The sequence below is a fragment of the Lichenostomus cassidix genome, chromosome 13, assembly GCF_008360975.1.
Source record: "Lichenostomus cassidix isolate B80296 chromosome 13, HeHo_3.0, whole genome shotgun sequence".
Taxonomy (NCBI): domain Eukaryota; kingdom Metazoa; phylum Chordata; class Aves; order Passeriformes; family Meliphagidae; genus Lichenostomus; species Lichenostomus cassidix.
Window position 1 is genome coordinate 4,135,418 of NC_139494.1, and position 19,507 is coordinate 4,154,924.

At 39.0% G+C, this 19,507-nt stretch overlaps 1 protein-coding gene across 2 annotated transcripts in view; it reads left to right on the forward strand.

The window, feature by feature from the left end:
- Positions 1-19,507, forward strand: part of SLIT3 (slit guidance ligand 3) — a 457,068-nt gene that overhangs the window by 29,136 nt on the left and 408,425 nt on the right. For both annotated transcript variants that reach the window (XM_085073420.1, XM_085073421.1), the window contains one exon: positions 13,681-13,752. In XM_085073420.1, the coding sequence (XP_084929546.1) occupies positions 13,681-13,752 (72 nt within the window). The remainder of the gene's footprint in view (positions 1-13,680; positions 13,753-19,507) is intronic.

Here is a 19,507-nt window from a genome sequence, read left to right on the forward strand (position 1 = left end):
TGCCTGGAGCAGAGGTATTTAATGGCCCTCCAGCTGCCCTCCACCCGCTGCAGGAGCTCACACTGAATATCTGACTTTAGCAGAGACCTGTCAAGTTAGCAGTAAGGAATTTCTCATTCCTATAAGACTTGTTTAACAAAACCAAGGCAAAATCAGTAGCTGCCCTGAGGAATGTGAATTACAACAAGAAGATAAAATAATAAATACAAGTTTTATTCATGAGATATGATGGAAACTGCTAGGCAAGATGCAAATGGTGGATTGCTGAGCTGTGTGGTTGATATTTTACATTTGGAATCCCAGAGAACAAAACCAGCAGCAAGGACAGAGTAGCTTTTGGTGTATCTACATGGGTGGGGTGTGTGTGCCTACAAATAAAAGGAGAAAATAGTAAAATAGATATTGGCAGGTTGAGTGTGACTAGTGCACTTCAGTCAATTACTGGAGAGGAATGCAAGTAGCACATTGTACTGAATCTCATCTTGGCTCAAGCTGACAGCTCACCTTTGTTAATTTGTGGAAGGAAGAAGGAAGCTCAATGTTGTATTGCTTTTGATTCAGCATTATGTGCTGCTCTGGGCTCAAACAGCCAAAATAAATGTTCCCAGGATATGGCTAACATGCTTCACTTATCTGTCAGTGCTGTGCACTGGCTGCCCTGGAAGATTTCACTGAGATGTGTTTTTCTTGCACCACTTAACTGCCAGTAATTTAGGGAAATGTTAGTCCTTTGTGTGAGTGATGAATCAGATATGGTCAGGAATGATTATTTTTCTTTTTCATTTAAAAGAGCTCTCTTGTTGCTGTTCCCACAATTCAGATATCCAGTCAATATAAAAGTGGGAGAGGAGGGGAATTTGCAGCTATTAGTCCAAAAAGCCATTCTTTCTGGAAAGGAATGTTGCAAGATGTCCAGGACATACATTTCCATATAGAGTCAAGATTCTCACAGCAGTTAAGGATGGGAGAAAATACTCAAGTAAGGTTCATGCAGATACCCAGTTTACACAGTAAATGACATGTTCAGTTATTATAATGAGTTTTTCAGAAAAAAAATGTTCCTTTATTATGGCTATAGTACAGTGGTAATATCCAGGCAGTATAAATAATTTTCTATATGTACAGTGAACAATAAATGCTTATCCCAAATTGAAGCATACTTAAAGCTTTAAGACTGTCTTAACATTTTTATAGTCCAAAATACCTGGATTTCCGTTTGAATTCTGTTGATTTCATATCTGTAGCCACCAGTTTAGTCAGGAACTATTCATAGCAACTCATTTAATTTTCTTCAACGCATGTACCACAGGGCTGAGGTCATTATAACCTTGAAACTAAAGAATTAATGTTATTTTTCAGAAGAGCGAAATGACAAATGGGTTTTTTAAACTAAAATTCTAATAATATGGACTTTTAATGTTTGGAACTTAACATTGTGTAATATAAATGTACAAGGTAAGAACCAAGCAGTAAATACACACAGAGACACTTCTGTAATGTCTGTACCTCAGTATCTCAAGATTAATTAGTGTTTACCTTCTCCTGTCAATAGGGGCTTGCAGGTAGAACTTGTTTATTTTCCTGAGCGACACAGCGGTTCAAGTGTAAGTATAGATCACTAGTGCAGTAAGGCTGTGGTGAAACAACAACAAAAAGCTTGAAACAGCCTCTAGAAGCAAAACCTGGGTCATTTTGAGGTGTGCTCAGTTGGCGTTTTGCTCATACAGAAAGTCACTCTCCTGTTTAATGTCTTAATAAAACTGTCTGTGGTTCTATTCCCAGTATTTCAGTAGTTTAAACCACATTGTGAAAAGGTCAGTTAATTTTTAGAAGCATCACTGGGAACATGACTTACAGAAGCTTAAGAAAAAGCTTTAACATGAAAAAAACTATATTTGGGGCTTTTTTTGGAGGCAGAATTTGTCATTCTGTGGGCACAGGGTGCTTGAGAAAGAGCAGTGCTCAGATGTGTCATGTGCTCTGCTCAGGGTGTTACCTCAAAGGAGAGGCAGCTGTGGCTTGGATCTTGATGTTGGGGTTTTTCTCCTTATATTAAAGTTCATAATTTTAGTTTTTATTGAAATTAGTCAAGCATTATTGCAAGCATTGATATATGTGCACAGATGAGCTGCTGGGATGTGAGTACAGTTTCTGTGCTTGGAAATAGTTGATATTTCTTATCATTATTTCAGAAAAGCCTAAAATTTGCCCTGTCCTTTTCATATGATCCTATTGAAGTTATAGCAAGCTGTCAGTTTGCCGGAAAATTCTGCATTTGCTGCACCTGATGTTTCAGGAATGGAAAAGTAGGTGCAGATGAATGGAGGAAATAAATCCCCAGTCAGCCTGGCAAAAGTTGCTCCGTGTGTGTCAGCTGTAGGTTTGATAATGTGTGTTCCTACACACTGACACTTTCATTGGAATTGTGCTTGATGTGAGGGGAACAAACATAGATAATAGGAATTTCATCTTTCTGCTGTAGATTAGTACCATGCAAGGGGTAAGTCTTGTTCTTACCCCTTGTTCTAGAGATAAAATGGAAAAAAACAGGTAAAAAGGAAAGAGAGAACAAGGGAACCTTGCTCAGCTGATGGCTTGTGAGTCCCCTGCACCACCTGCTGCTTTGGGTTTCTACTGGATCATCTTTATTTAGGGAGGAAAAAAAAAGGAGAAAAACTAAGCCTGTATTAATTATAAATTAGTTCAAAGATGAATCCTTCCCACTGTTTCTCATCCATCAGTCTTGTCCAAGAACTGTATTTCTGTGTTTATGGGACTCTTGTTGAAAAAGATTTTAAAATTATATGATAGCTGTCACTTTCTTACCCGTTGGGGACTATTCAGTGAATGAAATAGTTGTAAGAAACCACTTACTCTTTGAAGATGTGTAGAGGTGATATTTTCTAATTGGGTATGTGCATTTGGGAAAATGATAGTTCCTAATTACTGTGTTTATGTACTGTGGACTCCTAGAGGGCACTAATGCCCTCAAATTTCATAGCTTGCTCTGTCTGCAGCACATAATTATAGAGTTATACATTACTCAGCCATTGCTGGACAGCCAAGCTCTTGGTTATTGCTGGTCCAAGAGTGAACCTTTTATTTCTTCTGCAAACATTCTAAAAAAACCCAAGAAATTAAAAAATTGGCCCCTCTTTTCCAGGGGAAGCCATTAGCAGCTCTGTCAATAGGCCAGCACAGGAGGAGTCCAAACACAGGAAAAGTGCAGCAGAGGCTGAGGGCAGCAGCAAAAAGCAGGATTGCAATGCTTCAATGAGAAGGTTTGGTTTGCATTAGTGCTTCTGACCAGGGCCACCAAACAAAGAGGTTTATTTTAACAACATGAAAATAAACCAACCTGATTGCATCAAAAACGTTTTTGTAATAGGTCACCGACCCACAAGAACTCATGGAAAAACAAATTTGGGTCTCATTTATGTAGACAAGAGGTTCTGTAACCACAGGATTCTTGAGCTTCTGGAAGCAGTGGTTTCAAAGCAAGTGCAATAAGGACACTTCCAGTGCAGTGTAGCCATAATTCAGTTGGAATAGCTGATCAGCACTGGACATTACATCAGAGCTTTTAAACATTATTCTTTTCTGTGGCTTGTTTGTTTGATTTTAGCAGGTTTTTTTATACTTGATGAAGATTTATGAGGGTATTTGCTTAAGCAAAACACTTCAGGATTTAGCAGCCATTTCTTCCAGATCTGTAGGAAATGCTTAAGTGTCTGTGTTACTTTTGGGTAAGAACTGCTGCATCAGTGGTCTGGAATTATTTGGGTGAACTTTATTTAGCTTAAGTAATTTCATCAAAAGGGTTTTGCTTCTTTGAGCTTCCTCATATTAGAAGGATTATGCTGCTTGCCATCCCAGAAATACCCTAAGTGTTGGCTGAATTTCATGCTGTTGAGCACAGCAATCCTTAAATAATCCTGCTCCTGAGCGAAACGATGATGAATTCAAAGTACTTAACCTCCTTTTGTTCTTGGACAATATTTGAATACGTAGGCCTTGAAGCCTCTCTGTCATTGATTGGATCAAGACAGTCTTGACTTTGCTTTTCCTCTGGCTCAGCTCCATTTTTGCTGTGTTTATATATTGAACTGGAGCTCCCCTGAAGCTGCACCTTCCTTCCACATGGGACAGAACAAACCAGTTCATGTTGGTTTAGAGTTAACTTCCCATTAGTGTTATCTTCTCAGCTCCTTGGAGATAATCTCTTCTCTAGATCTTTCTGCTTGTGTCAAGGTGTTCTAGTATGAGTCCCAAAATATGAGAGGGTTTTAGGGTTCAGGTAGAAGTTATGGACACTCCATGTGTATTTTTCTATGTGGTAACTCTGAGTGGGATAGATGTTCTGTGCTATATTAGGAATACAAGAGAGAAGTGGGAACTTCTGGGTACTGAAACACTTCAGAATAGCTCAACCCTGCATTTGAAAAGCTTCTGGGAAAGTGAAGTGGATCAGAGCAATTGTCACAGAAATTGGATGCTCTCAGCTTTTAGACAAGATGGATTTTGTGGCTGGTTACCCTTGTGGCTTCCTCAGGAGATGAAGACGTCCTTTGGCTGAGTTGTGATGGGTAATTCCCACAATTCCCACTGCTGACAGAGCAGTCCAGAGCTGCTTTTTGGGTGTCAAATTGGACTCAAGTGTGCTCTTTAAGCCACTTCGTTGTTTCCTTGTAGTCACTCCATTGGCTGTAGAGGATGGACTTTTTTCAAGCACCCAGTTTGATTTCAGGCAGGAGATGATCCTGCAAGTCTTCCCCTTTCACTGGTTCTGCTTGGCACAGATCCCTGGGAGAAGCAGCACCACAGTGCCCAGAGCATTCCTTACTATATATGGATGGTGTGGGGAGCAGGGCTGGAATTGCCTTATTCAAACAGATCTAACAGGATCAGGGTTCTGTTTCTTCTGCTAAAAAATGCAATAATAGTTGCACTTGCAAGTTTTCTTCCTGATTGTTCACAGCAATTTCTGACTTCTGGAAACAGTTTGATTAATGTAAATTTTTAAGGCTTGTCAACAGGAGCAGCATGGCTTGGAGATGTGCATGCTAAAATTTACTTTTTCCATTCTTCATAGGCTTTCAGCCCTGACCTGGAGAGATTACTCACTGGTGTAAAAGAAAAATGGTTTAACCATGTCTATTTTACTGTCTTTACAAAAAAGGATGAAATACTAAAAGTGATGGACATTTAGGGGCACTCCAGTAGATTGTGTTCCTTGGATAAAGTCCTGTCCTTTTCACAATAGTCAGTGGAGTATTGAGAAAGTAACCTTGTTTTTTCTCATTCTGTATTAAGAGTTTTTAAATTACAAATATTGGGTGATTTTGTGTGAATTCCTAACTTTTTCAGATTTAAAATAGGAGAAATTTCTAAAAGCTTTGTAGAAACTGAGAAGCAGCTTCAGCAGAGACCATCTCTGTTTGAGGGTTTATTGATCAAGCATTTTTGAATGAAATTCAAGGGTAACAGTTAAAAGAAATTCTTGTACATTAAAGTCTTCTGAAGGCAGCTATAAGCTACTGTTGTGTGTAACTCAGTAGTTCTGTAAACTTGCTACTGAGTTAGAGGCTGGGCATGCACCTCTGCTTGCCTCTTCTGGATTTAAAGGATTTTCTTGCTGTTGATACTGTCATTAATAAACACACTGGCACTTAAGAGTCTCTCTTCTCATCTTCACTTTGGTTGGTGCTAATGTTTCCGTCCATTTCTGTATCACTTAGGGCACTGATTGCAGTTTTTAATGATCATGTGAATGTTATTAGGACTCTTTTTGTTTCTTCATGGTGACTTTGGGGAAAATGTTGAAATTGAAACCTGTTCCTCGTGCTTCTCTTGCCAGTGTTACTGGTTTGTTCCTAGCCAGAGACTATCTGTGGATAAGGCTTACTTAGTGGTTCTGTCCTCCATCCTAATGTCAGATTTTTTCATATGAGAAGATACTTAGGGAAAAAAAAAGATGAATTCTTATATTGAAAGCTATAAAGTGTTACAGAGCCACAGTTCCTGTGCTGCTGAAATGCACAGACATTTGCTCTGTACTTCTGAGAGAGGGTAGATAATCTTTCTCAGTCTAATGAGAACTTGGTAATAAAGGTTATTACTTCTGACAGCTTTGAAAATGTGAATCAGGACCACCCAGTCTGCTAAGTTCATAACAAGGGATCTCAAAGTTATAACTATTATAAACAGTTTTCCTTCAAAAAATGGTCCCTTAGCAACTTACAGTGGTATCTCTCCCAGTTTTTTGGAAAAGCTTCTGAAATAGCACATCACGTGGATAAAGAAGTTCATTTATCCCACACCATAATCCTGTAATATGGTTGTCCTGGGCTTCCTCCTAGTGCCCTTATTGAAATTCCATTATATATCGTCTGGCTTTATTTCCTAGGGTAGTAATATAAAGAGGTGATGACAGAAAGTAATGGATAAGGTTGACTTTTTTTACTGGGTGCTGCATCTTGACTGTTTTTCCTTACAAAGAGGAAGTGATACGAAGCAAAGGGGAAGTTCCATTAACGATCACAACGTTTTTCTTGAGGCTAATAGGATTTTCTGGTGAAACCTTTGCAGGCAATTGGCTGTGCTCCTGTTACTGCTTCCAAAGAGAAACTTAGTTACTCCTCGGAGTTCAGTAACTCTTGTCTTTCTGAGTCTTTTATGCATTAAGTCATTTTTATTGCTTATTGGTTCTGCCCAAGCTTGTGATGTAACCACTTCTTCCTTAAAGGAACTTGTAGGAACTCCTTCCACTGCATCATGTTCCCCGAGGCTCTTCTCCAAGGAGGATGCCATAGAGCTCTTAACAACAAAGGAGAAAAAGGACTTTGCCTATTGCCAGAAATGAAACCCAAATATTTTGAGTGTGCAATAAGATAAATGGAAAAATTGGAGAGTGAACTCAAAGTTACTTGGATAATTTCTGGATATTAAAGGCTGAAGTAGCAGGGCTGCTGCTGTAAAGATACACACTTAAAAAATTTAGAAGCCCTGTAATTTTGATTTGTCTGTTGGTGCATGACGTGTGATTGGCAGCAATGTGAATATAGATATTAAATCAAACTTGAAAGTTGTTGAACTTTTGTGGAAAGGAGCTGTGAGTTCTACTTACTTTAATGACAAATAAGAAGTACTTTGATTTGGTAGAAAAGCTGTCAATGCTCAGTAGAAAGACAGACACAGGATTTGGAGGCTGATGGGGTATCACACAGATGCATGGGGTTAAAACCAGGTAATTGCTCTGTTTGGAGGCAATAAAACTGACAGTGTAAGTCAGAGCCTTAACTGTATCAACTTAAATTTCTGGGTGGAATGTGTTCAGTAGTATTAGTTAGCATAATACTGCAAGACATTGTAGATGAAAACTGAAGATGTGCAGAAGACATTTTTGCTGTGAGATTGTCTAGCAGAGCTGGGTCCTTTGCTTTTTTCCTCCATAGCCATGTCGATTTGGTGATTTTTGCTCAGGTCTTGAATATTTACAGTTTGCCTGAAGTAACTGATGTTACTTCAGTTATTCAAAATTTTCAAACCGAGTCAGTGGCATAATGAGAAATCAAACTGCACTGGAAAATTGCAGAGTTTGCCAAGTTGGAATAAATAATATTTGCACTGCTTTTACACTGGGCTTTTATATGGATTCCATAATCCATGGGAAGCAGGCGAGTGTCTGTGGGACTTCGAGGGAGGAAATTTCTCAAGGAGTGAGCAGGCATCTGCTCACAGTAGCTCTGCAGAAAAAGGGCTTTGAGTTTTCTCTGATTTGTTTCTTACTCAAAGTGTCCTGCAGCTATGAGAACAAAGCATCGAGCTGAAAATGCTCTGTCTCAAAATACTGGACACAATTCTATTTGGTGTGATCTGTTAATGTTACTCCTCAGACCCACTCCTTGGATGTAAATGAATGAGAAGTCAAGGATGGTGACTGCACTGAAGCTTTTTCAGGTTTTCAAATTAATTGTATAAGGAATGTGTAAGTCTGGTATTTTAAATGTTCTTCTACCTGTTTATTTGACTGCTGAAGCCTTGCCCTGGTGATCTTAGCCCTGAGAAGGAAGGGATGTTCTGCATGAGGGGTGTTACACTGCAGCCTTGCTGGAATGTGTTCTCCTTCAATTTGCACTAGCAAAGAATCTGCTTTAGATTCTTCTTGAAAAAAGATTAAAATAGCTGCAAGTTGAGCAATGTTCCAGTTCTACTTCTGCTTCCATTTTGTTCTTTTCTATCTATGCTGATCATGCCTTTAGTAAAGATTAAATTTAGCTCCTCTTTGCTATTATTGTGATTGGAGCTCCATGAGACAACAGAACCAGAATTGGATGTGACCCTTCCAATGCTGTGAACGTGAGGGATGCAGCTGAAATCAGTACCCACAGGAAATTTCTCCTCCAGGAAAACATAACCTCTGGCTTAAGAACAAATTGAAAATTTTCCTACCAATATTGAGCTTTTTTTACTCACCCAGAAGTTATCCAGAGGACAAGAAAAGGAATAAAGCAAAAATATAATTAATATTAAAACCACCCTTGTAAAGTGTAGGTGTTTTCTTCCATTTGTTTCAGAGAATGATCCTGATAAACATCTTCAGACTTCCTCTAGTCTGGCAGCATTGTTTCTTTCCAGGCTTCAGTGGTTGCTTTTTACTCTGTGTTTTATTAATCAGGGGGATCTTAATAGTTAAGTTTCTCTCCTATCCCAGCTTCAGACAGAGGAAGGAATATGATTAGCCTGGTTGGAGCCAGGAAGGTAGGAATTTCACAGTTAATAACTTCTCTATTGTTTTTTTAAGGGCCCTTGATATTCTGTGATTGACACAGAGGTTGTTTCCCTCTATCCCTTTGCCTTCAGGACATAGGAACCCCCAGTCGGGCAGCAGGCTGAGGGAGGAAGGGGAGAAGCTGGCACTTGTTTATATAGATAGGAGCAAAATATTTCTGGGAGGTGAGGGGAAGTGTTTGTCCTGTGTTGGAACAGTTTGATGCTGTATGGGGCTGCTCTAAAGAAAACAATCATAAACCAGAGGACAGCATTACATGTATGACTTCTGAAGGTCATGAATTCTTTGTCTGCATTTTAGGCCCTTTGACTAATAAAGAAAGAGAATGCAGTTTGTAACATGGTAAAGCTGTGAAGTTCAGACATTTATGTACTGATTTTATATGGGAATAGGAGTCAACGTCCAGTATGAAGAATTAGTAAGCATTCATTATTACGAATGTGCCAGTGATTTATAGTCATTTCAGGAGTAGCAGCATTTGACTTCTGCACTGAATTCCTGCAGACAGGAGTATGGACTTTTAGCTTTTATCCTTTACAGCTCCCTGAACATCTTCCAGCAGAACCAGGGTGAATCTGAGCCTGGTGAGAGAATAGTGTCCTGCTGTGGTGGTCTCCTTGCCTTGGAGGTGATGGATGGACTCCTGGAGACACACTGCTTATAAATCAAGGACTCTGTGCAGCTGGTGCCTGGTCAGCTCATTTGGGTCACTTATGGGGACCTGAGGAGCAGACTAACAAAGCAGAATATGCCAAGTTGTATTTCCTGTGCATAGCAGTGGTTAAGGCAGTCTGGAAGGTGGAGGGAGTCGCAGTATATGGAGATTGGTGACTGTGCAGCCAGCATGTGTCTAATCAGAGTTAATAAATTTTACTCAGTGCAGGTATTGCCAGAGCTGATATGACTCCTGGAGAGCCTCTCTGCACAGTTCTTCAGCTTCCAGGAGGCTTTATTAGTCTGGACTCCATGCTGTGCACATCCAGAGCTGCCTCTGATCCAGCACTGGAGCTAATCTGTTCCGTGGCATTAGATGATTATGCATCATTCTGCCCAGCGCTCCGAATTCCCGGAATACTTTGCAGGTCTTATTAGCTGTAAAGCATCCAGTTGGAAATACATTGAGCAGCTGCATTCCCATCCAGCAGTCCCAGGTCGGATAATGTGGAGCAGATCTTGCCTGGCTCTGAGCCCCGGATTCCTCCCTGGTGCTGGGTGGTGGATGGTGCTGTGTGTGCTCTCACGTCCTGCCTGCAGGGCTGATGTGTTTGTAGCACCAGGGAAGAGGCCAAATCCAAGGGTTTCCTTTTGTGCTTCATCCCAGGTGCCATTCCCAGTCTGATAATCAAAATTGGAATGATTTGCTCATGGGAAAATGTAAATGATGGGTTTTTTTTTTAATTGTAGTCTACTTTTCAGATTCACAAAGCTGACCTGGCATTCCTTCATGATGTAGCTAGTTACAGTTGCAAAAGTGCCTTGGATTTAAATTCACGTTCCACATATTTCCTGATGTTATTTCTATTTTAAGTCACTAATTTAAAATCAAGACTATCTTTATTTGTTAATAAAGTACAGTCCCAGGAACAATGTCCATGGAATCATTTTACAAGACTGGCTCACTTTGTTTACAGACTCTTTGCAGACCATTTTTATTTCACTGTTACACGGCTTCACCTTTTCCGAGGTGTTTGTTATGAAATCAGAAATACTGCTGAAATTGAAATTGGACAGCTGACAGGATTCAGATTTATGCAGTAATGGGATGGTAAGAGGTCTAGGCAAGCAGGGGCATTTCTGTTCCTGTTGGGATCATTTAGTCCCAGCAGATCCCTCAGTGTGCCCAGCCTGGGCTTTGCACCTCTCCTGAGGAACAGCTCCATCCCTGTGCTGGCATTCCTGACTTTTGCTTTACCTTGCACTGGAAGCTTCCCTTTCTGTCCTAAAACTGACTTTGATAGGTGAGGATAAATGTCAGTTCTTGTCAGATGATGTGTTAGGAACTGTTCCACTGCATTTCATCCATGTTTGGCACTTCTTTGTCAAACCAGAGGAAACAGTGCTTATAAATGACCATTCAGAACATTTGGTCTTTTCATTAAATAATCTTTAAACATGTCTCTGTCTCTTCTTTGGAATTTGAAAACATCCTGTCTGGTACTTTGATACTTCTGTATTGAGGACTTTCTTAATGGCCTTTCTCTCAAGGCCAGGAAGAGAAATAAGAGGTGTAATTGGGATTTTTTCCTAGGCTATTGGTGGCTTTCTGGCACATAATAAATACGAGCATGTTCAATGTATCCTACATCAAGTGTGTCTAAGTTTCTATGAGGTGATCTAGTCTTATATTTCGGTGAGTATTGCAGTAGAAGTTATAATACAGTAGGTGATGTTCAATAGAAACAAACCCCTTTTCATTCCCTTAGTTCCCTTGAGAGTCAAACTATGAATAAAATGACTTTTGGCGGAAGTTTCAATTTGAAATAAATCTCAGAAAGTGGTGGAAAGTTGTTTGGAGAGTCCCATAGCTTGAACTGAGACATGGATAGCCATGGAGTCTTCAAGTGTTGTTAGACTAATTTGCTTCATTATCAATTAGTAAGGTAACCTGCTCTTAGAGGGGAAATAATTGGAAATAATTTTAAATGTTTAATCTTATGGATTAATTTGATAGTAAGCTAGAGAAAAGACCTTGATGTTAGGGGTTTCTTTTCACTGTCTGAGTTATTTGTGTCAATGCAAGTTGTAAATGTCTGACTTCTCTGGTTGCAAGTTTGCTAACCTGGAAATATAATTTATTGTCACTACATACATTTTCTTGTCTTCTTGTTGGTGTGAAACCTTCTGTGCTAGAAACTTAATATGAGTTTGATTAGTTTCTTTGGCTTAAAACAATAAGTATAAGCTCAGCATTTGTGAAATCCTTGCAAGTAGAGAATATTCCTAAAGCCTGGCATGTTGCTTTGAGATAAGTCAGATGACTTTGGGATGACAGTGGGTAATTATATGTACATTGTGAAATCTGAAATGATAATCAGACACAGGAATAAACATTTGGTGCCATATGTAATAGATGCATTTCATCGTCACTCTTTCATTTTTAATAATAAATAAGTTGATTTTATTCAGTGTTTCTCATTGACTAGTGCTTGTCCTGGTGAATGAGGATGTAGCTGAGGAGTGCAAAGCCCTGTATGAGTTATGTTTTCTCGCTATATTTCATCCTGTTATTCTAAAAGATAAACATGCTTAACTGAAGTAATGAATTTGATGAGGGTTAGGTAGCACATTACTATCAACCTTGAATTACACAAGATTAAATTTACTTAGGTACAAAATTATGAAGTGTCACATGGGTGTAAGGGAATCTGGTTTCAAATCTTCCCATGTATTTTCTCAAATGCAAAACTAGTATTTCTCATATTCTTCAAAGTTTCTTTTGCTGCTTTGTTCATTTATCTCAAAAATGGCATTGAGTAGTTGATAAAAGCTGTAGGAAATAACTTCAGCAGATACAAGTATTGGTGATCATGTGGTGTGTGTAATGCAGTGCTCAGGCTCTGAGCTTGCAGATGCAGCCTTTGATCTGTTCTAGGTGTCAGAAAGAGAAGTTAATATTCCCCTCTCCTCCATCACCCCTTTATCTTGCAAGACATGTTCATATGGTGGCCATGTGGAAACTCTGCCGTATCAAACCCCACAATGTTAGTTTGATCTCAGGAAGGCCTTTCAATTCCAAAAATTCTTGAATTCTGATAGTGAAATTACTCAGTGTGCAAGAAAACGGGAAAGCAGACATGAGCTGCTGAGTAGCAGTAGGTTTATAGAAGTTCCAGGTGCCTTTGGAGATCAAAACTTCAGCAAAAATAGATCTGCTATCGAAGTTAACCTGGAAGGTAGATGGGGAACAAAGGAGCTCAAAGACAGACTCATGTATGAACTGACAGGACAAGTCAGCTTCCCCTCTATGACAGAGGGGTTGTATGTAATTAGTGCAGGTCAACTCATTATGCAAATAGCGTTCATTAGGACTGAGAGAGCAAGGCTCTGTTTTTACTGTAAGACAACAGAGAAAGGATTGAAGAACAAGACTGTGTCTTACAAGCAGAACTGCTTTTAGGCTGTGCAGGGCTGTCACACGTTTTATGGAGAGGAGGCTCATGCTTTTTATAGTTACTGGAATAGCTTGGAATGGTTGTTTCCTAAAAACTGGCAAGTTGTCATCAGAGTAAAACTTAGATAGTGAGTGAGTAAAAGGGACTAAAGTATAAACACTAATCTGTTCTCTAAAATGTTCCTGGAAGAATCTTCAGGATTAATATTCTATTTCAAATCACCATATAGTCATCTGGTTACCCATATGTTCATGTTTTCTACAACAGTGCTCAGGTTTTCCAAGTGAAGTTTCAAGAAAATTCTTTAAAAAAAGAAATTATGTATACTACAGAAGTAATAGCTAATCTGGGATTAATCTTGGTTGGTCAAGTTACTGAATTTACTGTGCCTACATTTTTTGAAGGAGAATGAAAATCCAGATTCCTGCCAGTAGCTGTTCCTAAAGCAGTGTGAGCTGAGTGTATGATTCTCTGTCAGGAGACATCCAGAGGAAAATTTAAAAATTATATCTGTGTACTCATAAATGTTAAAACTTGGTGGTGACTGTCCCCTGACTCCTCACCTCGTGGGTGCAGGCAGGGGCTCTACAAATGACACGGTTTGGCTCCTGAATGAATAAAGTGCCACAAGGCATCCCACAAAGAGTTCACTGCATGAGATTTAGTCCAATGGGAGCTTCATGTGTTTATGTATAATAGAATAAACTTCTTAAATTGAAAAATAGTCTAATCTGTTTGTTTTGTTTTGTTTTTTTATTTCTAATTGTAACTGTTTAGGCGTCTGAACAAGAATAAATTGCAAGTTCTTCCCGAGCTGCTTTTTCAGAACACACAGAAGTTAACGAGACTGTAAGTATAATCTGATTTATTTTTCTGTGGTATGTTTCTATTTTATGTTCCTTACTGTGCAGATTCACATGTTTGTGTTTTGACTGCGGTGAGAGGTTTAATTTTTTGTGATATTAAACTGCTAGTTAGTAAGGGTTTTTTTGGGGATGTGTTGTGTTTTCTTCTGTGTAGCTGTAATTTGGTAGAGCATAAATATCAGAGGGAAGAGAAACCACAAAATTTTTCTGTTCCTCATATATTCACCAGGATGACGTCAAGGTGACTTATTTTGAACTCTGTGTAGAGCTCCAGAAACCATGGGAGGTGTCAGGTTCACCTATCTGATTCAGTCTAAATGTCCACAAAGAGAGGTTGCATATACTTATTTTAAAATAATGGAGGTAGTTATAGCTTCTTTAGTTTAGAAAATTATCTTTTTAACTAAGGCAAGGCATTGCCAGCTAGACCAGCAAAGTTATGGCTGCTGCCTCATCAGGCAGGAAGATGAGGAAATACAAAGAGGTAAGCAATTGTTTTTCCTGAAAGTGTAAAAGCTGTGTTATAAAATGCTTAGATGGCATCAAGGCCCATTTCAACAGTAAGAGAAAGCTAACATGAAGTTGGCATTATTTCTTTCTGGTGGGAAGAGGGAGAGGGTGATGTTAGAACAATGGCTGGATGATTTACAAAACTTGTATTTTTTTTAAAAAGTGTATACAAATAAAATGGATGAGCAGGTGCCTGCACAGTTACTATCAAGAAAAGAGTCACCTGCCTTTTTAAAGGAGTAGTCAAAAGCTGTTTGAAATAATTTTCTGGATCTTGCCAAAATTAAATTTGTGATCCAGACTTGCTTTTTGAAATTTGGTAAAACTGTTCTTTTAATGCTTGAGCTTGTTTATGGAACGTCAGATATGAAGACTTGTGATTTGGTTAGTGAACCTGTAAAGCTACTGCAGGGTGGCTGAAAAAGTTCTCCATTCATGTGGAATTTTTATAATTGTTTTAATACATCTATGTGCAACCAAAAAAAAACATTTAGGCAGTGCACTGAATTTTTCTTCCTGTGGAAATACAAACCACATGGTGATAGTGCAGATTAATTTTGGAATCACAAGACTACTAAGAAGTAGGATCTTGGTTTATGTTTAAAAGAGGCAAGTTGAACAGTGTTGTGCAGCAAGTGACATTGATGCAGTTTGGGGAAATTCTGTAATGAACTTTTGATGTTGTCCCAGCTTACTCATGAAAAACTGTACAAGTAAGCCAATGCCATTATTCTGCAGATTTAAAAAATATTAAAAAATGGTAAGCTATAGCTGTCTTTTAGTCCTAAAATATACTTAGAGAAATCCTTGTTGGACTTGTTTTGCAAGCTTTGTCATGACTTTTGAATCCACTAAGATTTATTTGCTCAGTGGATTTGCTTGAGCTGAGCAATTTGGTTGTATTTCCCAATGTTCTTTGCATGGTTTTGAAATTTTGTGTCTTGAAACTCCTCTGGAGTATAAAGTGTGAGCTGGCACATCCTTGCAGATACCTTTATCAGGTCTCTGGAAGGTGCCAGTTGTATTTATTTCTGAGAGGAGTTGCTTCATATGGGTTGGATGGCTAAGGATATGATGATGCTTTCAAGAGAGAAGTTTTTATAGAGTTCACCTCTATCTCTGCAAATGCCAGTTTAACATGTTGAAAATTGTTTTGTGAGTGGTCTCATTGTACCTGGATATCATGACAAGAACTCTCTGGTAATTTGTGGTTCCAGTGGAACATTGTGTGTGCATCTGTCCTCAGGAACCTCACACAAAGAAATGAAGGGAGAGTGCTGAGTCTTTTCAGTACCACAGAGGGTATTTTTCAGTAGGTCATGTAATCATGATGCATTATAGCCCTTAACAGTCAGGGCAATAATTTTGCTTTTAGAATATAAAGATTGTAATAAAGTTCCATAGAATGGAATGATTAATCTGAATGCTGTTCTGTAATGCCTCCCCACGGATGCTGTCGGAACATTTGTCTTTATTCACTGACATTCGTTCAAAATCTTGCTTACTGTATAGCAGTGCATTAGATAGATCACTTTAACACTGTTTGTCAGAAGAAACTTGCTTTTTCTTTAGAAGATACAAGTGTTATATAAATAGAGTGTGTATTATAAGCAAATAAATCTTTGCTCAAGTGAACTGTTACAGTTCCAAGTGTAGTTCGGTTGCGTGTTTTCCAGTCATGGGATAAGAATGAAAAATTTGCTTCCTACTCGAATTTGTAAAGAAACACACACATATAAATGGTTGCTCTCTATTGTTTCATGTTTCTGTGTTGGTCCCAGTGCTGGTAGATCCAGAGCTGTTCTCTTGCTTCTGTTCTGGCTTGTCTGAAATCCATCAGTGCCCTCTGCTCTCACCAGGCTCTGATGCTCGAGCAGCAGGGCAGTGGTGCCTGCATTCCTCCCTGCAGCTGCTCTGCCCCAGCCTCTCCAGAAGGAAGCAGAGCTGAGAAAGTGATGAAAGGGCACCAAAGCAGTCAAACAAAAACTCAGTAAGACAGGCTGATGCAGGGGTGAGGTAGATTCTGTGGAATTTATGACGAGTGAATTAAAATGAATGTTAAAAAGTGTAGATAATGCTGGTCTTAATTGTAGTTTTCCATGGTATAGCTATGTTATTTCTGCTGCCATATTTTCCAGCTCTTGACTCTGAGTTACTCAGATGTTACTCCATTATTTTCTTCTTAATAGTTATAACCCTCATAAAGTATTAAGTCCAAAATTGAGTGTTATAATTATGTAAGCTTGCTGCAGCTCTAACAATCCAAAATTTTAAAGAACCAAATATCTCTGTGCATTATGTCCAAATGGTATACTTTGGGTTTATTTATTGGAACCAAGAGCTCATAGTCTCATCCATGTAGGAAATACAGATGAATTCTGATTCTCACAGCTGCCCTCTTCAGCAGGCAAGCAGTGACTGTAACAGTCCATGGCTTTGTTAATGAAGGTACAAACTTGACTTTTTGGTTTTTTCTTTGAAGATAAAGATAAATAGATCACATTCTAAGCTGGGTAGCTTGATGAGAGTGTGAAAGTTGAGCATGTTTGTTATCATGAACAGAATTTGGTGGAGATGGAGTGACTGACCTGCTTGAACATGCAGGAGTATGGTGTGCTGGAGAGTTTCAGGGAAGACCTGTTAATGTTTCAGGAATGGCTAAAGGCTGAAAAAGAAACTGAAGGCTTTTCTCAGTGTTCTGCTAGCCAGGCTGAAACCTGGGACTTTACTGGAGGAGCCAACTTTGTTTCTGCAGACCGATAACAGCAGAATCTCTCCAGCCCTGTTGCTGCTGGGAATTAGAATGTAGGACATTGTTTGTTGTTTATGGTGTGCTTGAGAAGCTGCAGAATAAACCCATAGGCTCTCCTGCTGTTCCATGTGCACATGGTTTGCATGGTTTGGGACAGCAGGGCTGTGGTTCCTTGTGTGTCACCAGGTCGTGCACGGTGCATTTCCACTGAAATCCTGCCTTTCTGATCACTCATGAAATTGAATTTAGAATGCTTCTCAGGTTATAACTGCATCCTCAGCCTTCCCTTCAGCTCCAGCTACCTTGGCCTTTTTTTCTCCATGCCTCTCCTAAATTCTGGGCTTCAGGATATCCTTGCATCTTTTACAGGGCTGCTTAGACTTCGTTGTCACATCTGGTTGATATTACAAGCAGGAATATATATCGTGAAATAAACCTTAAATGGAATGTGAGGAGTCCCACAAAACGAGTTTCTCATAAGGCTTTGAGCCTTTTCTTCTAGAAAACGTGGCTTTGAGACTCATGGATTTTGTTTGCTTTGGTTTAGATAAGGGTTTTAAGTTTAAGTCGGATGGTGAATGAACCCTTGATTGGATTCTCTGGTGGAAATGTTTCTCATTGCTCTGTTGCCTTCACTGCCTAGGTTTTAAAGCTTCTGAACTGTTTGAACTGGGATAGTTATCTAATAATTCAAAATGCAGGCACTTTTAATGAGAAACTGAAACAAGAAAAAGGTATTTTTAATGAATTTAGAAATAAAAGCATGAAAGTTTTTTTTTAATAGTTTCAGATGTTTACTAATATCCATAAGGGAACAGATATTTTTAATAGAAGTGATAAAACACGCAGAAAAAGTGTAATAAAATGAACATGTAATTTAACAGCTATAAAACTAGGTTTTGATTCTAACGCAATTATTTTCTAATATCCAATACAGCTTGTGAAAATCACTGGTCAAATTTGTAAGCAAAGATTTGTGCCTGCTAGAATCCTGAATTTGCTTTGTGTGCAAACCTGGTGTATAAAATGATTGTAATACATCTGCTTTTCACTAAAAAACAACTATACTAGTGGTCCATGAGATACTTATTTGTCTTGGAAAACAAAAGGGAAAACAAGCCCATTCCCCCACAAACACCCTGTCATGTAAGGATATATTTGTTGCATTGTTGAAGTCTCTATACCCCAGGCCAGCTGCTAAGTAGTCATGGTAAAGCTCCTTTGTGTGTGTGGAAAAAAATCTCTTAGAAGTGCTCTAAACTCAAGTCTTGCAGTGATAATTTATACCTTTACCAAATTTATAGCCATGGACCATTTGTTGAGTTTATTTACTTTTAATGAACTGTCTCAGTTGTCACTTGACTGAGCAAACCAGGCTCTGGAAACTTAGCTACTGAATTCTGATACCAAAATATCAGGGTAGTGGAAACATCCATTAGTCTCTGAAATGAATTTTTTTACTTTTTTGAGTAGTACCAGAATCTAGATTTTGTTCCAAAACTGAGTGTCTTAGTGAGGGAGCAGAGCCCCGTGAGCCTGAACTGGGACAATATGGATCCATGGCTGTGCATATATAATATCTTTGTGTTTACATTTTGTAGTAGTCCTAATGTTTTATCATATTCATGTATAGTTATTTTTAAAGTAGGCTGAAGTTCCACAATCAGCAGAATGGAGATCTTGTAGACATATTTATTTGTCTTAATAAAAAGGCATTTCCTCCTGGTATCAGGAACAGCCATTGTATAACAAGCTGCTTGTTGTTAACATGGTGTAAGAATTTGTAGCACTGTGAGATTTATCAAAGCTGGATCAGTGGGATGCTTATTTCTTGTGTAGAGGAATATTTTGAAAGTTGATTGATAGATGGGTAAAATAGTGAGTAAGTACTTGCAGAACACAATGCAAATTCCGTGAGTAGCCTTAAAAAGAGGCAATATTGAGTTTGAGCAGAATCACAGAACGGCTGAGGTTGTGTGCTGGGCTGATCCTGGCTGGACACTCTGTTGCTGCTCTTCTCAGCTGGGCATGGAGAGAAGATAGAATGAAAGGCTGTGGGGTGGGATAAGAGCTGGGGAGATTCCTCACCAGTGACTGTCAGGGGCAAAACAGACCTGACTCAAGGATCTTAACTTTGACAAATCACAGTAGGGCAATGCTTTATGTTTCGAAATTACTGCCTGCCATCTCTTTTCTTGACTTGTCCACTTTTTTATGATATCAGTGTGTGTGTGCAGTGTGTGTGTTTGATTTTGTGTAAGTAGTTTCTTTAGATAATTCCTGCTAGGAGCACCTGGAACTGTTCAGTTAGTGCTTTACTTAAGAAGCTGCCCTGATTAAACAGAAATACAAGGTGTTCTCAGCTTCCCTGTGTGCCACTGCTGTGCTGCAGGCAGGTGTTGGCTCAGCTGTGTCTCCTGGCTGGGACTGGACAAGTGCAGTGTGCATTAAGTTTTACCAGTGTCTGCTTTGCTCT